This window comes from Chenopodium quinoa, unplaced genomic scaffold, assembly GCF_001683475.1.
Source record: "Chenopodium quinoa cultivar QQ74 unplaced genomic scaffold, ASM168347v1, whole genome shotgun sequence".
In the NCBI taxonomy this organism is placed as follows: Eukaryota; Viridiplantae; Streptophyta; class Magnoliopsida; order Caryophyllales; family Amaranthaceae; genus Chenopodium; species Chenopodium quinoa.
Genome location: NW_018744813.1, coordinates 3,766,142 through 3,788,624, shown reverse-complemented (window position 1 = coordinate 3,788,624; position 22,483 = coordinate 3,766,142). Strand labels below are relative to the sequence as shown.

The window sequence follows — 22,483 nt, the reverse complement described above, 5'->3', positions numbered from 1 at the left end:
ATTGTAGAGACTATTATAGGAATGATGTATGTTAATTTAAGAATTTTTACTGTACTATCTTTGTCTGTTACTACTTTCTTATACATTTGCTAGTTGTACAAGCAGGATTTGTTGTTCTGGGTCACTTCCAATTTTACTCTTAATGGGGAGTATGCCACTTTTTTCCGAGTCATTTTTTATTTTTACTCTTGTCTGGGGAATATGCTACCCTTTTCAGCTTTTCTACCGGTGCTACTGAAATTTGTTCTGTTATTACATACACCTCTAAGGACGGTTCAGAATCCTTTTTTTTTTCCTCTTTTGTTCATCTATTTCTTCCTTGTTGAACCCTTGTGTTTAAGTCCACCCATGTTCCTGTTAATGTCATACTTATTCCATTGTAGGCTCGTAATCAATTTATCATACTTGTAGTATAATGTTGATTCTTCAGCTTGCCTTAACTCTTTTCTAATAGTAGAATCACTGTGTCATCCACTTAGTTTTTAGTATTCTGGCAATGCAATTGTGGTGTATCCTTTTGTCATAATCCTGATAGTGAAGAATCTTTTGACCAGGCACTTTTGTCGCCAGGAGTTAATGGTTGCGTATAATTCATTGGTATTTACTTCCTCCGTTTCTATTTACTTAACCTATAGTCCCATGGCACGCAATTTAAGGAGCGAATTAAAGAAGATGGAAGAAGTATGTAGCACAAATATATTAACATAAATAGTGAAATTTTGACCTATAAAACCAGGGGATAAAAAAACACTTGTCAAAAACTAGAAATGTCTTACACAAGAATAGTCGACAAGTAAACAAAAAATGACAACAAACTACAATACCATCGTATTATCATCGTCATCTTTATCTTACAACACTGCTTCCAATTCTATAGTTCATGAAGAAATTTTTTGTAAATTTCAATCTTTTTCACATTACTAAATTTACCACGACATCCCAAATATTAGTACTCATTATGTTTCCAAAAAAATTTATATCAATCTAATTCTCTAGTCACGGGGTAATTTATTTCATCCAAGTGACTGAATAAGAAAATAAATTCTCTAATTTCTCTCATAACAACAAGAGGTAATTGGTTTACCCAAATGACAGGCTAAAGTCGTATCACCTAATCAAAAGTATTACCTAAATCCTCTAACTAAAGTAGATAGGAAAGTAGAGTTGAATCCAAAGGGAAACAAGTATTTCTTTTCCTAATTAATCTAAGCAATCTAAATTATTAAGTAACAAAATAATATTATGAAAGGGAAACTAAACTACTAAGATTCTAAGATTAAGGGTAGAGAAAATCAAGGAATAAAGGCCTACTGCTCATAAGAGACCCCTTGTTGACCTTTGGTTGTCTCAAGTTGTCATTAGATTGAGCAATTGCAACTCGATACAGTGGAACTCTCACTATAGGCTCAATTTCCGCAGCTTGCTTATTTGTCTTCACCTTCTCATTTTCAAAGCCAAGACCTACACAGTAAAGGGCTCTTTCTATTACATCAACTTCCTCTTGCCATCTGTTTGTTTCTCTTGTAGAAGATGTAACACAAGATACCGCCTCCAAGAGATCTTTAACAAGAGCTTGGGGCTTATTAGAACAATTATCAACCACATCAATACTAAAACACTTCTCCTCTGTCATGGGGCTTTTAGGGGTATTATTCAAATTGAAAATAATTTTATCATCCCTTTCACATCTATAATTGCTCTTGCAGTGTTAAGGAAAGGTCTACCAAAAATAACTGGAGTATGCAAATCCTCGGTCATATCAAGAACAACAAAAATCAAAAGGTATATAAAATTTAACTACTTAGTAGCTTTTAATTTACCCATATTTAGATTGGAACACACAGACAATGGCATGACACTAACGCTAGCTCCCAAATCACATAATGCATGATCAATCATTAGATTGCCAATATGACATGGGATAGAAAAACTACCCGGATCTTTTAGTTTAGGTGGAGATTTCTTTTGTAGTACGACACTACATTCTACAGTAAAAGCGACGGTCTCTACCTCACTAAGAGACCTTTTCCTAGTCAATATTTCCTTCATAAATTTAGCATATGTAAGAATTTGTGTAATTAGTTCTGTAAAAGGAACTGTTACCTACAAATCTTTCACCATCTCCAAGAACTTACCAAACTGCTTATCCAAATTTGTTTTTAAATGACGATTGGGGAATGGAAGTTTGATAACTGGCTTTGGAGCATTACTGCTTTTGTCTGGAGTTGTTGCTACCTTCCCTAGAGTTGTAGCCTGCAATGTATTATACTACTCTTGAGCCCTGTAGGGCTATTAGCAACATTGTTTGGTTTAACCGATTAAGATTAGCATTTTTCAATAAAACAGGTTCATCATCTCTGGGCATAGGGGGGCCATCATAGTGTGAACCACTCCTCAGAGTAATTGCAAAAGCTTGATCGTGTGGTTGGCTGCGATGGTAGGGTTCCCTGTTGACGGGCTTGTAGAGTAGAGGAAATTGTGCAATTTGATTATCTACAATTTTATTATGGGCTATATGATTGAATCAATGAGCATCTCTACTCTCCATGTGCTTTTGCATACTCACTAGCATCGCTCTAATTTATGTCGAAGCAGGTCAGAAAATGAGGAGGGTTGTTGTGGTTGGTTTTTCTGGCAGCATTGGGATGGTAATATTTCTGCTCTGGTTGTTGTGGTGCCTGTGATTGTTGTGGAGGTGGCGGGTTTTGAACATTGGTGCTCCGGTAGGAAAGATATGGATGGTTCCGAAGCCCAGGATTGTAGGTGTTGGAGTAGGAAAGATATGGATGGTTCCACAACTCCTGCAATCTTGTTCCCAATGACCTACAATTCCACAATTTTCATAGAAAGGTTAATTAGAATTATTATTAATAGCAAAAACATTAGCTATATTTGCAGTGCTAAGATTATCTAATTTCTGACAAATAGAGGTTAATTGAGCTTGCAAAAAGGAAAATGAGTCAACACTATGTTTCCCCTTGTTAGCAAAGCCTCTAGGATTCCCATATTGGGAATTGTGGATTGCCATATCTTCGATAACTTGACCTGCATCATCAACATTAAGATTCATAAACCTCTCACCTGCTGCACAATCTAAAATCGTTCTACATGAATTTCCAATCCCATTATAGAAGGCTTGGCTAAATTATGGTGGGGACACTCTCTTTACAGATCCTTGAGTCTTTCCCAAGCCTCATATAAAGTTTCATCTGGCTCTTGGGCAAAGTTCCGAATTGCGCTCCTTAGCAAAGATGTCCTCTCTATAAGGTAATATTTATTTTAGAAATTCAAAACAAGAGTCTCCCAGTTAGTAATACCAAGTGCAGTTCTATTCAAACCATTAAACCATAATTTAGCTTTTCCACATAAAAAGAAAGGAAAAAGGATCTCCCTGATTTGGTCCTGTGTGACCCCCTCTTTCCCGATGGTATTGCAATATTGACAGTAGTCTGCAACATGAAGATTTGGGTCTTTACCCTTAGCTCCACTGAATTGCTTCCTTTCTATCATCGTGATAAATTGGAATTTAATCTCGAATTGCTCTCCATCAAGGGCCGGAGTGGGAGTGAGATGTGAAAATCGGCAAGCGACGGCTGCGAATAATCGATGAGCTTCTTAGGTGTTGTCATCTCTGATTCTAAATCTGAAGGAACTTCTGATTCACTAGAATCAGTTGGGGGCTCTCTGTGATTATCGTTATCCCCAAAACCCGCCAGGATTTGCTTGTAAAGATTCTTTTGTCTATGGAAAGAGCGCTCGATCTCAAGATTGAATGGAATATAACCTCATCGGGAACACCTGGGCGTAAACAAAGAACTAAAAGACAAATATGCGACTTGCCTCAAAGAACTGACGTTCTCTGAAACAAGAGGGAATAATCTAGACTACAAAAAAATACAATCAAAAATAAAAATAAAACCATTTACCCGGCAACGGCGCCAAGTTTTGACAGGCTAAAGTCGTATCACCTAATTAAAAGTATTACCTAACTAAATCCTCTAACTAAAGTAGATAGGGAAGTAGGGTCGAATCCATAGGGAAACAAGTATTTCTATTCCTAATTAATCTAAGCAATCTAAATTATTAAGTAACAAAATAATATTATGAAAGAGAAACTAAACTACTAAGATTAAGGGTAGAGAAAATCAAGGAATAAAGGCCTATGGCGTAGGTTCACCGATAAATAACATTCTAGGGTAAAACATAATAATCAATCATCAATGCATCAATTAATCAGATCATAAAGGGCTTTCGCTATGTATTACAATCATAGAATTAATCTACCATTATCAAATATCATCTCTCGAATCTCGACTTAACCATTTATAAATTAACCTGCCTATTGAAACTAAGCCTAAACATCAATTTTCATCTCTCGAATCTCGAATCAATATTGCTAAACTCATACATAAAAGACCCGCACAAGTCTAGTTGCATAGCATTAAATCAATAAATAGGAAATTAATTAAGCATTGACAATCAACAACAATAAATTACCCCTTCATAATATTTATGGATCCCCACAAACCCTAGAAAGAAAACTACTCACGCATAATTATATCTAAACTAATCAAAGCAATTAAACAAGACATGATGAATTAAAGAAATAGAATTACTGAAATTAATAGAGAAGAAATCGTTACCAAATTTAACGAAGATAATGAGTTGAATCAAGAACAAAGTGTAAAGTTATAGAGAGAAAAAATAAGAGAGGAAATAAAACTAAGTAGAAGGGAAAGTCTAAAAGAAGAGATAAAAAAAGTTAAAAGAGAATAATCGAGAGCCGTCGTATAAAAACAACCCAAAACGTATTTATACTAAGCTCCTAAAATCCTAATTAGAAACTAAGTAAAAATCGCCGGAAACGAGCTCTTCGAGACACGCGCCTGCATCGCCCGATCGAGCCTGCCTTTTTCCATTAGAGGTCTTCTCTAGCGCCCAGCTCGGGCGAAGAACTTCTTTTCTTCTTCCGCCCCGCCTGGCCGGGCGCGCCTTCGGGCGAGACCATCTTTGGCCGGGCAAGGCCACCTGGGCTAATTCTTGGACTTCTATTGGGCTAGTTTAAAAAGCATTTCTTTTACAAGAATTTTAATCATTTTGAGACGTACTCTAAAGAAGTCATGTGAACCATCGATCACTATAAAGTTTCAAAAGCCACAAGATCGTGTATATGTGAATGATTCTTTAGACAATACAAATGTAGATACAAATTGAGGGCATGATTATTAAAAGACGTAACATGAGTTTGCCTTGGTTCAACAAGTGAGCTAAACATTGAGGACGTTTTTCCAAAGTGAGCCAATTTTGGCAAATATTAACCAAAATGGTTGTGTGGCAAAAGTATTTACCAAACTAAGCTTCCAGGCTAAAACGCTGTCTCGGTCAGCGTTTTATGCCTGGGTTTTTTTTTAAAAAAATCAACCTAAAAACGCTGTCTAAGACAGCGTCTTTGTTGTTGACCTTTTTTTTAAAAAATTTTGTAATTGCCTTTAATTTATAAAAATGTTTTTAAAAAACAAAAACAGTTATACCAAAGACGCTTTCCCAGACAGCGCTTTATGTACAAACTTCCTTGTACCTAAAACGCTGTCTCAGACAACGTCTTATTTTCAACCTAAAACGCTGTCTGGGACAGCGTTTCTCTGTTGGTGTGCAAAACAGCAGCAGAATCAGCCTTTTGCCACTGATCTGCCACTTTCTTCTGCCCCCACCCACCACCCCCTGCCATGATTCTTGCCACCATAATCCACCAACAACCCCCACCATCGACCACCATCTGCCACCACTTTTGACCTCCAACAACACTTCAACCAGCTCCACCACCAACCCCAACCATTCAACAACCGTCGATAACCACCCACCACAACCAACAACACTAAAACCACCATGAACAACCACATTAACCACCACGGGCCATCCATTCTTCCCCATTTTCGACTATGGATTCCAAATGTCTGTTGTTTAATGTACATTAGCCCTGAAGGATCTATTTTGACTGACATAAATCCGATTTGGATAAATAAGCAAACAAAACTTCAAAACACAAACAGATTCATTCAACCAGCATGTCTTATATTGATAATGCAATCGTTATATACAGCATTCCAGGAAAAAGGACAAAACAATGATACATACGTTCACTACTCATCAATTTGGTGTAACCCTTCCCTAGCCTCACTGTCGTCCCTTAGTCTTGGACGACGCCGAGTGTAATGGTGAATGGTGGTGAATGGGTTCCGGCGCGGGGGGGGGGGGGGGAGTGAGCTGGCTGGACGATGCGTCCTCCTGGGTTCTGAAGGGTGCAGAACTGTGGAAGATGTACTCCTCTGCCTCTGTGTGCGACGTAGGATCACCTACACTGCTACTCTGGCTGGGGTCGAACCGCGAATGGATGGAGTGACCATCATCACCGTCCCGTTGTTGGATGAGATGACCGTGACCATGTCTGCGTAAGGAAGTCGCGGACATATCTCGCATCCGCTGGACCTGGGCTCTGGTGGGTCCGTCTGTAAGGGCGAGGGACAGTGCATCATACATCGCCACCATATCCGCCGCCTGTAGTAATCATCGATCAGTCAAGTACATGATATTTAAAAAAGTTAAAAAATGAGGATGATAAGTATAGTAAAAGAAACTCACATATCCGCTAATGACGTCATGTGCCGGGTGGTAATGGGTGGACGGTGGTGTGTAGCTGGGGTTGATGAAACGGCGTGTGATAAGCTTGTACCACACCATGTACGGATCGTCATGATCCATAACGCCCTGCATAGGATAACCCTGAACGACATGACCCAACCGCTGCTCCAGTGCCCAGTTTGTCTCCGTCTTTCCCCGACGGTCAATGTTGTGAAGGCGCACGACAGTGTCACAGTTCTGGGGAATAGGCTGCTGCAGTCCGAACTGTCGCATGACGCGGTCAGGTAGGTGACTCTCCACAACCTCGAAACAGATCAGGGGGACCCGGGCACGCCACTCTCCCTGATGCTCCAGTAGATGTGCAGGCATGACATCTACCAACTCCGGTACATACGGATCCCATGTGATCTGCAATAACACATCCTAAATAAGTTAGTCCACAATCAGTATACACAGTACCTAAATGATTACAAATGTCTTCAGAGTTTGTACCTGATCCTCAGTGAGTCGATCAAGGGCGTCTCGGTAGTATGGGAGACCCGTCGCCGCATGTGCCTGTGTGAGTCTGGGGACCATCCACCTAGGGCAACAAATTTGGTAAGTATGTTTACAAAATGAAATCGTATATGGGAAAAAAAATGATAATTGTTACAAACCTGCAACCGTAAGCCTCATCAGGGCGAGGCGGAGCGATGTACGGCTCATACTGGTCATCCTGGTCCTGCTGCCCCGGACGATGTACAGCAGGCCTACCTGGTCTTCCTACGTGGATGTGCTCCCAAGCCCATAGCTTCAATAGCAAAACACAAAACTATGTTAAATATGACATTACTCATTGCATAATTCGCTTGTGATAATATACGTAGTATACCTGAAGCACAAACAGAGGTCCTCCAATCTCGAGCGTACCACTCCGTGAGGCTCTGCAAAGTTGGCGATACAACACCGCCAAAGAGGCACTACTCCAGCTGTATCCACGGATATGCTCCCAGTCGTGGTCTAACAGCTGTAGGTAAATAAGCTGCAAGTGGCTCCTGCTCTTGTTGCCGAACAACACGCCGGATATGAGGAAGAACAAGTACGCTCGAGTGTATCTCTGTACTGTGGCGTCATCGGCGTCCGCAGGCAAGCCCTGGAAAGTATCTCGTAACCAGACCGTCCTCAAGGCGGAGCCCCTAACATCGTTGGGACCCGGCTGCGCCCCGAGAACCCGCACAACCAATCCAACGGGATCGACTAGAAATGATCCCGTCACCGCAGTCCCCTGTACTGGAAGGCGCGTCAGTATTGCCACGTCCCGCAATGTCACAGTCGCCGATCAGAAATAACACAAAGGCCATCCCGTTGCGTGACACGATCTCGAATACAACCTAGGAACCAAGACCAGCTGGAAGTGTTTTCCCCTTCAACCACCGCAAATGCAATAGGAAATACTTGGAAGCTTGCATCAACACTCGTAGCAACCAACAGTGTTCCTTTATACTTCCCGTACAAGTGCATCCCATCGATACAGATAACAGGCATACAATGTTTAAAGCCATCGATACAAGGACCGAAGGCCCAAAACACTCGTTCAAACACTTCCATGTTGCTATAGTATACACCATCCACTAAAGCTTTGTGTTTCCATACGACACATGTTCCCGGGTTCGACCGTAGGAGTGCTTGCATGAAGTGGGGAAGTCTGCCATATGAACTCTCCCAATCCCCAAATATCTCAGCTATAGCTTTCTCCTTGGCATACCACGCTCGTCGATACGGGACATCGAAATGAAATTGCTTCGAGATCAGTTCCTGTATGAATTCCACTTTCAACGAAGGATCTTTCCGCACAAAGGACTTCACATACTTGGCTATTACGGACGAATCCAAGTGTGGGTGATCATTAGATAGTACTTCAGTGATACATGTCTCCCGATGCGGGCCTTTGTACTTGACTATGGTAAAACCACGTGAGTCCTCACTCGATTTGGTACCCCGTAGCATCCAACCACATTTCTTCTTGCATCGCAGATGTAGGACACCATCATTCGAGGTCACTGTGGTGTAGAATTGATTCCTCTTAATAGAATACATCTTCACCATTTCTTGAAGCAGTTTCTTGCTCTCAAAATACATTCCCTTCTCAAATTCTCCCCCGGGAACAAAAGAGGTGTGGCTACCCGATTCGGCCCAATACTGATCAACTTCATAGTTCTCGGGTACCTCACTGAACCAAGGTATGGGAGTTCTAACCAACGGCTGACCATCTTCCACCTGTGTAGGTTCATCATCCCCCTCTCCGTTCTCGTCCTCATCATCCATTTCCGCATACACATCATACACCGACAATTCATTATTCACAACATCATCAAAATGATTTGGCTCTTCTCGAAACGGTGAACCATCATCACCTTGCATAGGAGAGTAGCTATGCAATTGCATCGGCGAAGATGCCACGGTGTTCGATGACGACGGAGCAGGCTGGCCGAACACTGTCACGCGTCCCCCCGCATGTACTGGTGAAGCTATATGAGAACTAAAAGGCAAGTGAAATTGGTCGTCCGGCATCATTCGAGTGAAAGAACCCATCCCATATGCATTCGATGGAATGTGGTTTGCGGGCTCTTGGAAGGACGCAATCAGAGACATATGTAGCTTGTTGTTCTGCCCGAGTACTTTGTTGGGTACATATAGGCACTGTTTCTACATATATCTCATTGGGAAAACCCTTCATTCCTACCATGCTCCTCAAACCTTTCAAATGTCTGTTCGTAGAGACAGGTAACACTTGCACCCCATGACCAGTATCACACCTCATTTTAAGGTTCAGTTCAACAGTCATAGGGTTTGAACCAATACAACTGTGAACCTCATTCATCAGATCAGTCACAGTCATGTTCGGTTCAAGTGTTATAAGGTCCATATTCCCTCCACTGTACTCCACATTTGATCCATTACACAAAATTTCACCTCCCCATCGACATAACAACGCTACATTTTGTCCAGCCATATTCTACATAACAACCAAAACACATTTTACGTAAAGCCGTTAAATCATCCCTAAATCACCACAATCAAACAAAAAAATTTTACATACTCTACAAATTAACTACTAAGAACCCCTAAATCACCATTATTACACAACAATGTAGGTAATTACAATTGTTCAAAACCTAATAATTATCAACCATTGTCAACAATCTTCAACAAAACCAACAACAACAATTCAACATTATCCAAACTATTATCAACACTAACAATATCAACACTACCATTATCAACACTAACAATTCAACAATTACCAACACTAATAATTCAACAATACCTACACTAACAATTCAACATTTTTAACACTAACAACTCAACCTCATCAACATTTTAACCCAATTCCAAAAAAATTAGAAATCACCAACATAAACCCTAGAATTTAAAACACAAAGAAAGTTGAATGAATACCTATTTCAGGGTGAGGGGAGTGTATAGTGGGCTACACGGAGGGCGACGGTGGAGGTGACGGCGGGCGACGGTGGAGGTGGCGGCGCCGGCGGTGGTCTACACGGAGGAGCACAAGTATGAGAGAGAGGGGGATTAAGTTAGAGTTTGGGAAAGAAGGGGTTTGGAGGGAAAAAAAAACGACAGAAACGCTGTCTCAGACAGCGTTTCATTAATAACCTTAAACGCTGTCTGAGACAGCGTTTATAGTTCCAGAGTTAAACGCTGTCTGGGACAGCATCTTTGGTATAACTGTTTTTTTTTTAAAAACATTTTTATAAATAAAAGGCAATTACAAAATTTTTTTAAAAAAAAGGTCAACAACAAAGACGTTGTCCCAGACAGCGTTTTTAGGTTGATTTTTTTTAAAAAAAAAACCCAGGCATAAAACGCTGACCGAGACAGCGTTTTAGCCTGGAAGCTTAGTTTGGTAAATACTTTTGCCACGCAACCATTTTGGTTAATATTTGCCAAAATTGGCTCACTTTGGAAAAACGTCCAAACATTGAAGAGGTTTATTACATTGTTCCTCTCGCTAACTAAAATTAATGCTAGCTCTTTGTGCCCCCACAAAAAATAATAGTAATGTGATGAGCCCATGCACCATATTGTGGAAGGAATTAAGATATATAGTAATGTGATGCGCCCATGACCTTTTTAAACACCCATTTTCCCAACAATGAAGTTGTGAATTTTTTAGTATCGACATCTCTTATCATCATAAATGAGTGAAGAGTGCTTGCAAGAATGTAAAATATATTAATCCCATGAGTTTTATCTACCTCCTCCAGTGGAATCGTAACCTAGACTTTTCATTATCATCTTTGTTATACATTATATATTCAACACTCATAATAGCTTTAAGACGAAAAGTATCTAAGAAGCTAAAATTTACGTGTCACATTGTCACCAACCAACCGAAGCAAAGTGTGTCTGCAGCAAGCAACATCAAAGAAGCAACTTTGTTATATATTGTATTTTCATTTGATGAAATGCTTAATTTGAATTACGTCTCCATGAACCTTGTTAATCCAATGACATTCATCATATGTTTCTTTAATAGACTTTACAGTATTACAAACATACCATTTGTGGAAAATAAATTTATGCACAACACACAAAGTCAATACTGAGGATTAGATTAATTCGGACGGTTATATATAGGGGAGGGATCCGGTAAGAACCCATCCTTATATAAGAACCTTAGTTATATAAGAATCAATCTCATCCGTAGGATTAGATTAATTCGGACGGTTCAGATTAAAACACGTATCCTCCCTCTAACCCCTTACCCACCACCCAAAATTTTCTCTCTCTTCCTCACGTTTCTTTCCTCCTCTCTCTCTTCAAACCCCAAAAATCTCCCTAAATTAGCATGATGTTGAAGTGGATTTTGTTTTTCTTTTCGATTTTTTTGAGTTTGATTTTCGAAAATATTGGGCTCGAATTTTTGAACTGTTGATTTTTTTTTCTTTTCAATTTTTGTTGAAAAATTTTATAGTTCAATTTTTGTTTTTCTTTTCGAATTTTCGAACTGTTTTTCTTTTTTTTTTGTTCGATTTTCTATTTTTTTTGGTTCGATTTTCTTTTTTTTTTGTTCGATTTTCTTTATTTTGTGTTTGATTTTCTTTGTTTTTTGTTCGATTTTCTTTATTTTTGTTCGATTTTCTATTTTTTTGTTCGACTTTTTTTTTTTGTTCTATTTTCTTTTTTTTTTGTTCTATTTTCTTTTCTATTTTTGATTTTCAAATTATATAGTTCGATTTTTTTTTCGATTTTTGCTAATATTTTGATTTTTGTTCAATTTTAGTTCGATTTTTGCTAATATTTTGATTTTTGTTCAATTTTAGTTCGATTTTGTTTGATTTTGTTCAATTCAATTTTTGTTCAATTGTTGTGGGGTAGAGGATTGTCGTGAAAATGGAGCTATAATTGATGCCAATAATCTACTTGAAATGAAGGTGGTTAATTGGTTGTTGCGGGATAGGAGTGACGGGTGAATAGGTGGCTGATTACGGCATTGAAGGAGGTGCACAGGTGGTTATTGCGGCTGTTGCTGGAGATGTGGTGCGAAGGTGGTGTCAAATGGTGGTGTTTATGCGGAGGAAGGTAGTGTGCTGTTGGAGTTGGTGGTTTGGCTGCAATTGGTGGCAGAATAATTGTTGTTGGTGTTGCTGGTGGTGCAGGGCAGCAACTAATTACGGTTGGTGGTGTTAAAGGGGTGTTGCGAGTGGGCTGCTCGGGTGGTGTTGAAGGGGTGTTGCGAGTGGGCTGCTTGATGTGAGTTGGTGGAGTGAAGAGGGCAGCAAGCTGGTGGAGTAGGGGAATGAATTGGGGAAATGAATTATTTTCTCTATTTTGCATGAATTATTTTATCTATTATTTTATGATTTATCATTTTCATTGTTGATTTTGTTCGATTTTATATAGTTCAATTATGTTCTAAAGTTCAATAGGTAGAAAAAATTTAGAACATAGGAAAAAAAAAACTTTAGAACATAGGTAGAAAAAACTTTAGAACATAGGTAGAAAAAACTTTAGAACATAGGTAGAAAAAATTTAGAACATAGGAAAAAAAAAACTTTAGAACATAGGTAGAAAAAATTTAGAACATAGGAAAAAAAAAACTTTAGAACATAGGTAGAAAAAACTTTAGAACATAGGTAGAAAAAACTTTAGAACATAGGTAGAAAAAACTTTAGAACATAGGTAGAAAAAACTTTAGAACATAGGTGTAGAATATACGAACAACGTTAGAACATAGGAAAAATTTGGGACATGAGAAAATGATTTGCAACATAGTAAAAATTTAGAACATTGGGAAAAAAATTAGATCATAGGAAAAAAAATTGGAAATTTAGAATATTGGGAAAAAAATATTGGGAAAAAAAAATAAGGGCATAGAAAATAAGTTTAGAACATATACTAAAAATTTAGAACATAGTGTGAAAAAATTTAGAACATAAGGTGAAAAAATTTAGAACATAGATAGAAAAAATTTAGAACGTACAGAAAAAAAAAATTAGAAAATAGGTAGAAAAGATTTTGAACATAGGATAAAATTTAGAGCATACGGAAAAAATTTAGAACATAGGAAATAAATTTAGAACATAGACAAAAAAATTTGAATATAGGATATATATGTAGAACATGGACAAAAAACTTTAGAACATAAACAATAAAATGTAGAACATAGGAAAATAGTTTAGAACATATATATATTTAGAGCTTAGATTGAAAAATTTAGAGCTTAAGCAATAAATTATAGAACATATGCAAATAATATTTAGAACATATGATAAAACCTATTAGCTCAATTGGAAGAGCACTATGCAAATGCATAGAGGATGTAGGTTCAATTCCTACATAGGTTATCTTTATAAATAACTAAAAAAACTTCAAATGTTTTTTTTTTAAAAAAAAAAAATCCAATAAAACAAATTAAATTAGCACTAAGTTATATGAGCAGAAAATAAGTAGACTAAATTTAGAATATAGGAAAAAAAAACTTTAGAATATAAGTAGACTAAATTTAGAACATAGGAAAAAAAAAAATTAGAACATAGGTAAAAGAATATTTAGAACATAGGAAAAAAAAAAACTTTTAAACATAGGTAGTAAAAATTTAGAACATAGGAAAAAAAAAACTTTAGAACATAAGTAGACTGAATTTAGAACATAGGCAAAAGGTAAAAGAATATTTAGAACATAGGAAAAAAAAACTTTGGAACATAGGTAGAAAAAATTTAGAACATAGGAAACAAAACTTTAGAAAATAAGTAGACTAAATTTAGAACATAGGAAAAAAAAAATTAGAACATAAATAGACTAAATTTAGAACATAGGAGTAGGCAAAAAAATTTAGAACATAAAAGAAGAATTACAGAAATGCCATTACTAAAGGATCATTTTAGGTGGTTAGATCAAAACTAATAAAGGGCTGAGATTGGTTCTTATATAAGATTGGGTTCTTATATAGAGGAGGGTTCTTACATGAGCCTTCCTCTATATATATATATATATATATATATATATATATATATATATATATATATATATATATATATATATATATATATATATATATATATATATATATATATACACACATGTATATATATATACTTTCGTATGAAATATACATATTGAAGTATCCATATTTACTAATTAATCAATATGTTGGAAAACAATAAAAATCGCAAGAAAAAATCTACTAATTATAATCAATATGTGTCGTTCTTGGTAAGTATTATTAAGTTTCCATATTTGCTTATAGAGTATTCATTGGTTTGATATTTGCATTTCATTGTTTAAGCATGTAGCTTCTACTATAATCTTGTTGTGATAAACGTAGTATAAAATATTTCTTTCTTAAAAAAATAGTCCATAAGTCACAAATAGTGTTAAGATTTAATTTTTTTTTTCTCTTTTTTTTCTTGTTTATAGTTGTGAATACATTTTTTTTTTCTGGAACGATACATCAAATCTTTTAAATTGAATATTTTTTTTCAAAAATAAATAAATAAATAAATAATGACACACCAGAATATGACACGTGTCATTACTGGTGTGTCTTTTAGTATATAGTATTTGATACTTTTAGCTTAATTTTCTTGAATTGCAATGAAACAGGGGATACAAATGGTGGATAGCTTTAGGCTATCAGTCTCCAATCGTAGCTTTAAGCTGAAACTCTCTCAAAGTTTTCTCATCAAAATTTACATAACATCCTACTACAGTTCCCTATGATTTTAATATTACAAACATTCTATTCAAAGCAGTCCTACATTTTGTGTAGGCGCTCTCCATAGTGTCATAGTGCTTCAGCAAACTACTTTGTCACTTAGTGTTGGCTGCTGCTCCTTTTTTGTCTTGTTTCTCAAGGTGCCTCCTCCTTTGTGTGTAAACTTGCATAGGTGGCTGATTTGGTGGCCCCACCAACCCACCAACCAGGTTCATCACACTGATATTGAGAATTTTTTCAAACTAATTTGAAGTGTAAAAAATAATCTGGGACGGTTGGAAAAGGAAGTTGATTTGATTTTGTTACTGTAATAGGGATCAATAGCGGGAATACATTAGAAAATCTTGAAGCTGTAAATGGTATCACTTATACCTAAGAGATGTCAATGCATGGAAATTTTCTGCTCTTTCGTGAAACTTAACTTGTACAATCAATGGCTGATTACATTGGCTTGCTAGACTGTTCAGATATAAATCTAATAAATTGTTGAGCCGCTTTTTATTAAGCCACCATTGGATTTATACTTTTTTTTATTGTTTAACCTTATTGATAATGTTGTTATCATTTTGTTCAGTAATCAAAATTAGTCTGTCCATAACATTGTTGGTATTGTAGGCAATAGAAGCTGCTATTGAATTCAATTTGGACAAGGTGGAAGCAGGAGCTCAGGGTGAGCACAAAATCCAGCGGGGATACTTACCTGTAACAACTTACAGCTGCCATTACATTGTTGACGAAGAGTTTCGGAAAGCTATCAAAGATTTTCTTGTACGGGAAACAGACCAGGTATTATCACATTTAATATATTTATCTCAGCTTAAGTTTTCACCAGTTCATTTTTGTTAGTGGGTTAACAAAGTGTTCCTCGGATTTTAAATTGGATGTGAAAGCTCTTGCATAATTTATTCTCAGCCTATATAATTACCTATCTTTTTAAAAAAATAAAAATAAAACCATGATTAAGCACATGGATGGTCGTATTCTTCCAATTACCCCCTGTCACTGGTTTGGATGGAAAAGTGAAAGGGAAAGGGAAGGGAGGGAAGAAAAAGAAAGGGGGAGGAAAGGAAGGCAGGGACAAGGGAGAACATAAGGTTACATTTTCTTTTTATCTTTCCAAGATTGGAAGGATTTAGTTTATTAAAGAGGGAGGAAAAATGAATCCTTCCATTTTCCTTCCCTTCCCTCCTACCAAATGTTATCCAAAGGGTGGATAAATCCCTTCTTTTCTCTTCACTTCCTTCCAATTTTCTCCATCCAAACATTTAAGTTATCTTCTACCTTTTGGAGGATAGGAGTGTACACGGTTTCTGTATTTTCTTACAGGATTTATTGGTTGTAACATTTTTATTAAAAGTTACTGTATTAGATTTAAAACAAGGTTAATCTGTGAGTTGTCTTTTAAAACTATCCACGATAACTATGGTTGAAAAAAAAGTACCCAGTATTCCTTTAGCAAATTTGGCCATGAGCATATTGGAGAAGTCTACTATGGTATTCTTGGTTGGATGAAGGGTTTTGTAATCCATTGCTTACCATCAAGTACTTTAAGGGTGTATTTGGTTTAAGTAAAGGTATGAGGCACTCCCTCCATCCCTCTTTTATAGCCCCATTTGACTAATAAATCTCACATAAAGTGGGTCCATGGTATGAAAAAAAGAATACCGAGGGAGCATGAGTTTAGAATGAGTTGAACCAAGTGCCCCCCCCCCCCAAATAAAGAGGCTAAGAACAAAAAAAAAAGTAGTAGAACAGTAAATGTGGGTTGATGGTTTTAATTAATATTTTCTCCATCTCATAATAGGAAAAATTAGAAAAAATAATCCCAACTTTCATCAATTTTGGTACAATAATCTCAACTTTGGATTATTCTGAAATAATCCGAACTTTAGGGGGTCTTCATTTTCTTCAATCCCAAACCGGTCAACGTGAGTCAACAACCTTTAATAAAAGGTCACCATGACACGTGTCAGCTTGTCATTGGTCCAAAAAAAATAAATTAAAATAAAAATAAAAATTCGCCCCCCAAACCACCAGTTCCCCCCACCTAAACCACCCCCTCCACCAGCCCCTCCCCTACCCTTTCCTCTAGCCCCCACCCCCGAAAATACCCCCACCCAGCCGGAAAACTCCCCCCCACCCCTCGACCACCACTCCCCACCCTCCCCCTCCCTTCCCCCACCCACGAAACCCTCCCCTCTCCCTTCCCCTACCCTGTAAAACCCCTCCCCCCCCCCTCCCTTCCCTCACCCCGTAAAAACTCCCACCTCCCCTTCCCCCACCCTCGAAAACGGCTGGAAATTAAGCCCCCTTGTCGTTTCCGGCCGTTTTCGAGGGTGGGGGAAGGGGAGGGGGAAGTTTTTACGGGCTGGGGGAAGGGAGGGGGTTTACGGGGTAAAGGAAGGGGAGGGGGAGGGGGTTTTCGTGGGTGGGGGAAGGGAGGGGGAGGTGTTTCGGCTGGGGTGGGGGAGGTTTTCCGGCTGGGTGGGGTTGTTTTCGGGGAGGGGGGTGGTTTGGGTGGCGATTAAGGAGGAAGGGGTGGGTTTTATGTTTTTTTTTTCAAAGTTTTTTTTTTAATTTTTGACAAATCATGTGCTAACACGTGGCTTTTAAAAAACATAAAAAAATTAACCTTCTCAACAGGTAACCGGTCATTAGGACTGAAGAAAATGAAGACCCCCCAAAGTTCGGATTATTCCAGAATAATCCAAAGTTGGGATTATTGTACCAAAATTGATGAAAGTTGGAATTATTTTTTCTAATTTTTCCTTCATAATAATCACAACATTGTAATATTTTCATAACATTTTGACTGATAAATATGTCAACGTCAGCTTTGACCATTAATATTTATAATTTTATTTTAGAAAGAATTATGGAAGGTTGGCGTAATGAAAATATACCTAAAGAGTGCTCAAATAATATTTTACATGCTAACAAATGTTTTTTTGTATAAATGTAAAAAAGTATAGTTTAAGTATTGCGATTATTATGAAACGGATGTAGTAATTTTATTATGTTATTAGATACAAGAATTGATGGCCACAACCAATCAAATTCATCTTATTTATATTATGGGTTTAATGATCTGTTGATTATTCCTCAGATGATGCTTGTGATGAAGGTATTGCGTGAATCTGGGCCCTTCAAAGATGATATAAAATGGGACATTAAAGAATAAATACGCGCTTCTTCTTTAGATTCATTGGGGGCAAGATACAGCTTAGTTCAGAGAACTACCATGCGCATATATACAGAAAACAGAGCATTGTAAATTACAGAAAATGAATACCTAACGTACCTTGAAACCTATCCTTTAGAATATGTACATTGCTAAAAAAAAAAAAAGTATACTATTATGAAACCTATTCGTGTGGCCTGGAGAATCAGTTCTTCGGTCCCTCAATGCTTCATGTTCAGGATGTGTAAAAAAATGCTCGAATTGAAATGACTTGTGAAGTTCCTACACTCAGCTGTTTCTAAATAATTGTCATATTTGATTTTTTTTTAATTATTTATATAACTATTTTTTTAATGGAAAATGTTATACATAGCCCTCAGGGCTACATATAAGCATTAAATTTACACATGAAAATCGTAAAAAGTTAAGAAATCATCAAAATATAAATACTAATAACACTGATTTATGTGTGTTTTTGTCATAAATTCCTAATTTTATACAATTCCCAAGAGTATATTTAATGCTTATATATAGCCCTTTACCCAAAATTTTATGCTACATAATATCAAATTATTTTATACTTTTTTTTTACTAACATATAATACTACCTCCGTTAACTATTATTTGCAACAAAGGGTATTATTTGTGAGATATAAAATATTCCTTTGTTGCAAATAATAGTTAACAGAGGTAGTAATATATATCTAAGGTCAAACTAGTGGATTGACTTATGTGTCAAATTTAAATGTGTCAATTATTTAGGAACAGATGAAATATTAAAATAATCTCATTTTGGTTTGTAGATATTAGTTGTATTGATTATAGGGGTGAGCAAGACCGGGTACCCGATGAAAAAAAGTGGAACTGGTATTGGAACTGGTTACCACCGGGTCCGAGATATTTCGCTGTCATAACACAGAGTAGCAAGCAATTACAACTTCAATAAGCAAAGTAAGAATCCACACAGAGTATATTGCATAATTTTCGTTCCCTACCTTCTCTAATTGTGCAAGAAGAAAAAAAAATAATCACTCACAATTTTACATTATCAAAATAGGTGAAATAAAAAGAAAAAAGATGCAATGATGAAAAAGTATTTAGAAAAAAGAAAGTTTGAGGTAGTGGAACTATGGAAGATTGAAGAAAGAGGAAGGGAGGAAGGAAGAGAGGCGTGAGGTTGTGAGAAATTGAAAATGAGGGGAAACTTGAGAGGGAGTACGTGTGAATGGGGAGTTTGAGAATTTTTAGGGTTGGTTGAATGGGAGTGGGCCTATCATATTATATAGGCTTCAAAAAATTATCTACAGTTATTTTTTTTTATAAAAAAAAACCCACCTAGTGAGTACCAGGTCCAAAAATTCAAGACTTTGAACTGGTCCCAGTTCTAATTGGGTCCATATTTTTGGAATTGGTCTTGGATCAAGTGTAACCAATTCCGGGTCCGGACCCACACACCGGGTCTAAACCAGTTCCAGTTCTGGAACCAGGTATCCGGAATTTTTGCGCACCCCTAATTGATTATGAGGTATGGGATTGGATGAGTTAAATGAAGGAATTGTCTGTTATGGACTTGTGCAATTACTAAACATAACATGAAATCTATTATGGATAAAAAAAAATTTATAAGGTCATGAAATGAAATGTAAACTTGTTATTAGACCCTTTTTATATCCATGTTTAAATGTTGATTGTTAATCTACCTCCGTTTCATATTTTTTACCACTTTAGGGTATTATTTGTGACATGAAAAATATTCTAAAGTTGTAAAAAAATATAAAACATAGGTATTAAAACTTTTAGTGGCATTATAATTTAGCGAAATTTTAAATCAAATTTAACTAATATCTAACCAGAGTGAATTGAAAACCTCAATGCCCAAATAATCATTTTCAAAACTTTTTATACAATAGTGGATCGAGAAAAGTGTAACTCAAAAGAGACAGTTTTTTTAAATAAATTTCTAATCGTTAACTGATCCAAAAGTTATTTAAGAATCTCTACTGTTTCAGGGTTTTCTATGTCTTTTGGGATAGTTACAACGCCAAGACTGGGATCAGCTGTATGTACCTGCAATACAACGAGACTCTAGGTGGTTGGAGTTCTGCATCCGACGATCAGAACGTGCACAGAGTATGTAAAAAGGTGCATAAATGGTTAAAGTGAGGATCTTCTCGGATTCTGAGATCAGGTGTTTTTTCTTATGTGAGAGAATTCATATGATTGTAATAAATGAACGTGCCTCAAAATAGGGGAAATTATCCTATTTATAAGGTCATTGGAATATGCGCCCCTTAGGTCATTTTGACCTAATGGGCTGTGCCGTTTTTGCGACTTTCTAGGAAATTGGGCCCTGAAGGTCGCCATTTACTTGCTGACTAGGGATGCCACGTGTCAGGATGTGAGTGCCCCATGTTAGACCTGTTTTGGGTTTACACATGTCCCTTTCTAATTAGGCCACATGACATTTTCCCGCACAAGGGTGACGTGGCGTGCCACGTGGCGCCTGTTACAGGCGTCACTCTAGGGTTGGTGAACGGTTAAAACTATGTCACCTTATGAGGAAATTACGGACATGCCTTCTTTTTACCCTTCTATAAATAACCTTTGACCCCCCCCCCCTCATCCTCTCTCATCTTTGACCATTTCCTAAGTCTAGGGAGAGAAAGAGAGATTTTTTTAGAGAGAGAGACTCTGATCACCGTTTGTAGGAGGTTTTGTGAATTTTTAGTCTGCCTTTACGTTGACTCAGCGGGTCACCGCTTGAGACGTGTTTCAACAAATTTTCTAAAGGTAACCATCTCTCCTCTTCTATGTTCTTTCAAACTTTTTTCCATTTGTGCATATAGTTTTTCAATAAATGGATTCACCATCAACACACATGACATAGCTTAGGACAGTAGTCAGTCGTTCTCCTGGTATAGTTGAGTTTAGGATTGGGGGTGCCGTCTCTAGATGGATGGACCTGCTTTTCTCATCCTCGAATCCCTTCGTCTCTGTGTCTGGCAGGACACAATGCCGAGGGTAAAACAGACGGCTACAAAGCCATGAAGGAGAAGGGACACTTTAGAAGTGTCGGCTGACGAAATTACCCCATATGGGGAATATGAAAAGTCGGATGAGCAAGTAGAGTCTCCTCTGGGTGCCCCACCACTCCCAGCAGTAGAATATTAGAGGAGTTAATCGGTGAAGAATCCGTCTCTGCTCCTAATGGTAATGAGCCTAGTTCAAAAGACGGTGAGGAAGCCACTCAACGGTCCTGATGTCCAAAGGGGCCTTTATGGACAATCCTACAGAAATCTGGATGGCTGCCAAAGATAGAATAACTCTTAAGGCTAGCAGTAATACCCCATATTTTTAATGTATTTTATATATTATGTATTTAATTATAAAATATATTTTGGGTCAAACTATATTAATTATTATATTATAAATAAAACAATAATTAATATTTGGATCAACAAATATTTAATCCATACGTAGCCCATCTTCATAATAAACCCAACCATTCTATTTTCATATTTGGACTACCTATTCTATTATTCAAGTCCACAATTTTTATAAAGCCCAAACCTATCCTAAACAACTCTACACTATAAATACTCATTCAATCTCTAAAATTTTCCCTTACAAAATTCAAATGGTCCAAGTTATTTATTTTCTATTCCCCTTTTTCCTTTCTTTTCTTCTTCTTCTTTCTTTTCTCATTGTTTCTTTCTTTCTTTTTTTTTTTTGGTTTCCCTTGTTTCACGTGGGATTCACACAAGGAGTTGGGGTGCTTTCTTCCTCACGACCCCACCCACCGGAACCCACCACCGACGCCAAACCAATGGCGGCCGGCGACCATACCAGTCGGCCACCACCGTACCACCTTCATTCTCTCTCTCTCTCTCTCTCCTCCTTAATTTTAATTATCTTGACAATTATATGTATGGGTTTTGGTTTTCATTGTTTAAAGTATGTTTTAGCAGTATTAAAATCATATATTAATAGTTTTAATTTTATTTTCAGATTTTGATATGATTATAAGTTAGGGTTTTAATTTATTCAAGACTTGATTTTTAGGGTTCTTGTATAAATTAAGTTGGGGCTTTTATATACTCAATGTATGTGTGGATAATTTAAGTATAAAGACGTATTTTGATGAAGTTTTTAAAGGGTTTTTGATTAGTTTAAAATGCTGGAATTTTATTAAAGTTGTATAATTGCGGTTTTATGAAAAGGGTTTAATAACCCATTAAAGAAAAGATTAATTAAGGGTTTAACTATAATTTTCAGATTATCACAAGTTGTTTTAAATGAGTTTAAGTTGCTAAAAATTGTGTATACAAGGGTAATTAATATAGTATTATTGTCCCTTTATATAGGAGACTTGGTTCGAGAGGTGTTGTAGTGTATTTGGCCACTTTAAGGGCTTAATTAAGGTACGTACGTGTACTCAAAAATTT

The 22,483-nt window shown here is 36.9% G+C and overlaps 1 protein-coding gene across 1 annotated transcript in view; it reads left to right on the top strand.

The window, feature by feature from the left end:
* The window catches only part of LOC110703994, a 53,746-nt gene extending 35,501 nt beyond the window's left edge, over positions 1–18,245 (top strand). The window contains exons 10-11 of the mRNA XM_021881792.1: positions 15,473–15,643; positions 17,964–18,245. Of these exons, the coding sequence (XP_021737484.1) occupies positions 15,473–15,643; positions 17,964–18,038 (246 nt within the window). The 3' untranslated portion in view covers positions 18,039–18,245. The remainder of the gene's footprint in view (positions 1–15,472; positions 15,644–17,963) is intronic.
* The last annotated feature ends 4,238 nt before the right edge of the window (positions 18,246–22,483 follow it).